This window comes from Siphateles boraxobius, unplaced genomic scaffold, assembly GCF_051911475.1.
Source record: "Siphateles boraxobius isolate OS27281-9 unplaced genomic scaffold, OSU_SipBor_1 6, whole genome shotgun sequence".
In the NCBI taxonomy this organism is placed as follows: domain Eukaryota; kingdom Metazoa; phylum Chordata; class Actinopteri; order Cypriniformes; family Leuciscidae; genus Siphateles; species Siphateles boraxobius.
The window spans coordinates 29,016,370-29,022,369 of NW_027509186.1; the positions used below are offsets into that span (position 1 = coordinate 29,016,370).

Below are 6,000 nucleotides of genomic sequence, written 5' to 3' on the forward strand. Positions count from 1 at the left end.
ACTCTTTTTAATACAAATCTTTATCCGTTCCCAAGCCTAGAGAGCTGCCTAACCTACAGGGCATTTTTAGTCATCACTGTCAAACTATATTCAGTTCTCAAAAGCATTAAATGAAAATTTAAACATATGTACACTACTGTTCAAAAGTTTGAGGTTGGTAATTCTTTTACGTTTTTGAAAGAAATGTCTTATCCTCACCAAGGCTTCATTTAATTTTTTTTTTTTTTTAATACTGTGAAACTGTATGTATATATATATATATATATATATATATATATATATATATATATATATATATATATATATATATACAGGGGTTAAAATTGGGATAATTTAAAAAATACTGTGAAACTGTATGTAAATCATTTTAATATGCTAATTTGCTGCTCAAGAAACATTTCTTATAATTAACTATGTTGAAAATTGTTGTGATGCTTAATATTTTTTCTGGAAACCGAGATGGGTTTTTTCCCCGGAATTATTTGATGAATAGAAAGTTCAAAAGAACAGCGTTTATTTGAAAAAGATTTATTTTTGTAACATTGTAAATGTCTTTACTGTCAATTTTATCAATTTAATGCATCCTGTATAAAAGTATTAGTCTTTAAAAAACAACAAAAAAACAACAACTGACCCTATACTTTTGAACGGTAGTGTAGCAGGATAAAAAAACAAATGTAGTCATTGAACTCTGGTTCATTTTTACAGGTGGAAGAGGAGACACTGGAACACTAAGATCTGCTAAAAGTGAAGAATCTCTGTCCTCCTCACATAACTATGGGGGTAAAAATCACACATCACTTTTTCCATTTTCATACTTGAAGGTGCTTTAGCTTTTTTTTATAGCACTTATAAAATACTGACACACATAAAACTGAAATATTCTTCCTGAGATATCACATATGTCTCTCTGTCTTTGGTGTTTGCTGACATATCTTTGGTGGTGTGGTTTAGGAGAAAGGGCCCCTTTACAGAACCTTTAATACAGTTGTTTTACAGTTGTTACTGTAGATTCATCCGTAGGCTGATCTCTGTTGTTCTGTCTCAGGTGGATCAAAAATATATCGCCCACGTAGGCCGCTCTCCACGAGTGATGCTTTGTCAATCTCCTTTAATGAAGAACTGCTGGACAGCAGATTGACTGGAGACTCCCGGTCCAGTCTCAAAGACCACATAAAGGACACTGTTTCCTCTTCCTCTTGTGTGCCAGCTCTTATATCTCCACCCCTCCCTGCAGCAGAAGTGGAGTTTATAAGCATGGCCTCCTTAGACATAGACCCGTTTGCGTTTCAGTCCACGCAGCTGGTTGATCCCACAGCGTCTGAAAGGAAGAAAAGAGGCAGTCGAAAGAAGGCGGGAGGCAGCCTCATTGAGTCAGAGCCTTTAGACAAAGTCACAAGTCCCTCTCAGCCACCTGATCTCATCCCACTGCACTCAGAAGATGCAAATCACAAACTGTATGAAGTGCCGGCCACCTCCACTTACCTGGGTGTGGGCACCTCTAAGACCGGCCAAGAGGGCACAGCGAAGAGCTCAGTAGCAAAGAGTAGTACGGTGTCCTGTCCTTCTGACATTATGTCTCTTGTAAAAAAGCCCAGTGTGTCCACGAGAGGTGGTGAAGGCCATCAGCGTTCTGCGAGTTTTTGCAAAGCAGAACATACATCTGCAGATGTCAAGGAGCACAGAAGAACAGACTCGGGTCAGTGGCAGCCTTACATTCCATATATATTTATAAAAAAGAACATAATTTCTGCTACAAGTGTCATCTCAGAAATTGCCGAACCCAACACTTACACTCATTGTTTTGTTTACTTTCCCTAAAACAGTAACTGAATGTGTTAAGCTGTTAATTATGAAAAAAAAGTTTTATTTGAATAAAAACATTTCCAAGTACTCCAGTTTGGCGAATATTAGTAAGACTAGCATTTAACTTGAAGGAATATATAATAATAATAATGATGAGAGAAAGCTAACAATTTTAGCAAAATTAGGATTTGACCTAATGGAATATGTTAAACAGGATTTTTAGGACAGGATATTTAGAATATTTGCAAGAGAAAGCCAGAAAGTTAGCAAATCTGACATTGAATCTTTCTGTCAAATTGTATTTTGGTCCTGTGTTCCTCCATTTTAAAGTATTGGTTTGTTTTTTTCCTTCAAGGTGCAGTGACATTTGAATGTACGCCTGTTTTGGTGAGGTCTGTCTCTCTCATAACTCCCCAGCCTTCAGTAAAAAGTGCTGCCCGTATGCTAGCTCTAGAGCTGGCAGAATCCGCCCAGCAGGCCACCCGACTCAGCAAACGTGGAAGCTCTGAACCTCCCACACCTATTTCTCCAATTCATCATCAGAACCCACTCTTCGCACTCCAGTTTCCTCCTCCTCTACAGACATCCTCTGATAGAGAGGAACGGTATGTGTCTAGCAGGAATTTCCCAGATCCATCAAGCACCATGTCTACTGAAAGCCACACCGATGCAGGCAGCCCACGCAGCACCTGCGCCTGCCATGGAAGTGAGAGCGGACTCAGCTTCTCTGATGGTTGTGATGCACCAGCTGGTGGCCAGACCACCCATGTGCCCTCTCAGGGTTACTCTCCTCGCAGAGATCCAGAGATTCAGCTGGCTTCAGAGAGACCGAAAACTATGAGAGATAACATCCGCCATGTTGGAGTTGGTACAGATAGAGGTGGATCAAGCCTTGCTGAGATGGAGGTAGGTGGAATTTTACAGCCAACTCTTTCAGAGAGGTTTTCTTCCTTGGATAGTCATTCAGCCATTGATGCACTGCACAACAAGCAGGCTGCTAATGCCGCCAACTTCAGAGCCATATTGGCGGAAACAGCCATGCCTGCTTCAGTGCACGAAGTTCTTCCACAAGCTTCAAGCACTCCACCTAGTGTAGCATTTCAGTACAAACCCAGAGACCAAAGTTCTGCTTACTCCGAACACTGGTCAAGTCCAGTTGGGCAAAGCACCCCTTATTATAAGCCTGACGATGGGCGTCCCCATCCCAGAGTTCTCTCAAGAAACCACTGCAATACCCTTGCACCACGATCCCTACACCAGTCCATTAAATATAAATGTCAACGGGAAGATTACTCCTCGGTTGGTCTCTATAGACATGGAGGGCCAAGGTATCCGCCATTGGATGGAGCATCCGTTTACCCCACAATCCGCAGGGTACGTTCAGTGCATACTCCACCAGAGGACAAGTTTTTTTTCCTTCAGCATCAAGGGAGCCAGAGGAAACCTTACCAAAAACCACCGGCATCGGACATCCAGCAAGTGCGGCCTTACTTTGAAGATGGGAAGGTTCGGTATAGGTACAGCCCCTATTCAGAGGCTCGATACAATCAATGCAGAGAGAACAGTCATGGATACACTCTCTCTTACACTCTCAGTAAACTACCTTCTCGTTCATCAAAGGTTATGGGCAGTACAGAGTACCAGAAGCCTCTACGCAACCTTCCGGTGAACAAGAAGTCAGATTTCATGACCAGAGATGTCGGTCTCCAGCCAAGAATGAAGAACCCTTCTCTCTACGGGGCTTTTAATTCAGGTTTATCTGATCGACATTTTAGTCAGTCCATTAGGCATGAAAACTCAGCCAATGAGAGGTTGTCGGGTCCAGTTTTGTCCCAGACCCGTCTTGTAAGAGGCGACCGTCAGTGCCAAGAAACAATGCACACTAGGAGCAGGTCAAACTCTGGTAAGGAGATGCTGATTTCAACCGAAGGTGCTGATGGGAAGTACAGGGTGACCATGGTGTCCCATTACTCCCCAGAGCACCCACTTTCTGAGCCTGATATGCCTGTGCCCTCGAAGTCAGACAGGCATGGAAGTGGGCAGGGATCTAAATCAGCTCATATAATGAAGCCGAGTCGATCAATGCACAGCTATCCACAACACAGGCTCGAGTCCACAGCACTGCCACGTAACCTGACCCTACATAAGGAGTACAGCTGCCCTGACTTCAAACACACTGGGTCCAGCAATAGCTACGGTGTAACACACTGCAACCAAGACAGGCTGATGTATAAGACTCTCAGCAACTCCAAAGAGGACTACCAGTACATTCGAGCCATGAGCAGGGACCCTCAGAGGTCTAAGAGATCGCATAGTGTAAAAACTCGCCATCCACCTAGTCAAGCGAAAATGACTCTGGAGCGGGACCACAGACTTTCGTTCTCATCCCAAAGTAGGACAAGAACTCGTAGCATGTTTGTGCCATCTGACTATTCTGCAAGTTATGTATCCGTACATCCGAAAGTCCCTAAGAACAGCCGGGCAAGTTCTGGTGTTTTCCCGAGCTACGGCTGCATGCCGCTTCATAATAACAGACTGTATTCCACAGCTGTGGGCCATCCAGGTTTTCACCAGACTGAGCTCAGGCCTGAGATGCAGATTTATGCTGAATGATTGATAAAAAAGAAAGAAAAGAAAACTATAATAAATTATCCAGAAATATACAACCTCTGCAGGGCAGTGGTTTTCTATTGTTAATAAGATTAATATTTAAAAAAGATTAAAATTGCTTTAATTGTTCACTGAAGGGTCTTTCACTGTATACTCTATATATTACAGTTCAAATGGCTTAAGCAAACACTGCGTAAATTTGGGATATCACTCGTACATTATGGTAATGGTTTTAGTGGCTTTATTGCTACTTTAATTTGTTGAAGTGTGTTGTTAATTTTGTCCTTTTGTTACTAGAGGTCAGAGGTTGCAAAAATAATCAAAATGTGGTCTTTAATAAAGAGAACAATTAACAAAGTTTGCCACAGGAGCAATATATAGGAGCCACTGCCTTGTGTTTTTGGGTGAAGAGTAGTTTTTTTTTTTTTTTTGATGTACCATCACTGTGGAATCAAACACAGTTATACTGTATGTCAATGACATCAACATATATGATCTGACTTTTAAAGATAATAATTATGAAAGGTCATAGTCTCCCCCACCCCCACAGATGTTTTTCCCTATGAATTTTATAACCATGCACTTTATAGTTGGTCTATATGTTATGTAACAACAGGCACTTTAGACATTAACCTTTTTCACTTTTTTGATTGTCTTCATTGAGTAAAAGATGTGAGTGAGTTTACATCTAAACCGTAAGGTCAGTTGAACGGTAGTAATCATTACATGGTTACATATGGAAATATATATGCTGTTCTGATCAACTGCTGTTTTAGTTTTTAACTAGCGTACCATTCTGTTATCTTTTCTTGTGTTGATTTTATGACTTCTTTTTATGTTTTCACTTTGCTTTACTCTCATTAAAGTTATTTATTCAAAATCATGACATGTACCCTTGTTGCACCTAATGTAGTCATTGCTTAGATCATCATGTTTTGTTTCTTTTGACAAAATCCTGGCAAATAGTAGAATTATTACAGTTTGCTTTTTTAAATTGGAGAGACTTCTGTTGCTCTAAGCAGGTTTATTGGGCTGAGTTTTTAATACCAAGCACTGTCACCATAAAGCATTTTAATTTGACTCTTTCAAGTTGGGAAGTTAAATTACTTACATACAGTCCTGTTATTGGTCCGTTTTAATAAATGTTTCATTATTCATTAATATTAATGACACTGGTTACTATATTTGATAGTCCCTGCAGGTATTGAGCTGTGAACAGCAGAGGGCACTGCAGCACTGGAGGACATATCTAATGATGAAGTTTCCTCCATGTGCTCTAACGTGAGGGCACATCAAAGGTTCAGAGGCACTAGGTTTCTGATGCAATACAATTATTATTTCTGCAAGACGACGTTTATTGTACTTTATCCCAGGCATTTTGGTTTTAAGGTTTTGAAATGTCAGGATGTTGACAAATGAAACAAAAGGCAGTGACTTGCAGAGTTGTGTGGCGGATGCTCTATTAGATGCTAATTGTTTTCACTTTTTTTTGTCAGTCAGACAGAGTGAATTGAACAGGAACTGAGTTGTCTTACTGTTTTGAGCTGTAAAATGCTCTAAAATAGCCATTTGCATTTAATTCAC

The 6,000-nt window shown here is 40.6% G+C and overlaps 1 protein-coding gene across 3 annotated transcripts in view; it reads left to right on the plus strand.

Annotated features, from left to right (window-relative positions):
* arhgap32a (Rho GTPase activating protein 32a) overlaps positions 1 to 5,299 on the plus strand; it is a 28,166-nt gene extending 22,867 nt beyond the window's left edge. For all 3 annotated transcript variants that reach the window (XM_077208677.1, XM_077208676.1, XM_077208678.1), the window contains 3 exons: positions 709 to 783; positions 1,049 to 1,699; positions 2,162 to 5,299. In XM_077208677.1, the coding sequence (XP_077064792.1) occupies positions 709 to 783; positions 1,049 to 1,699; positions 2,162 to 4,419 (2,984 nt within the window). In that variant the 3' untranslated portion in view covers positions 4,420 to 5,299. The remainder of the gene's footprint in view (positions 1 to 708; positions 784 to 1,048; positions 1,700 to 2,161) is intronic.
* The last annotated feature ends 701 nt before the right edge of the window (positions 5,300 to 6,000 follow it).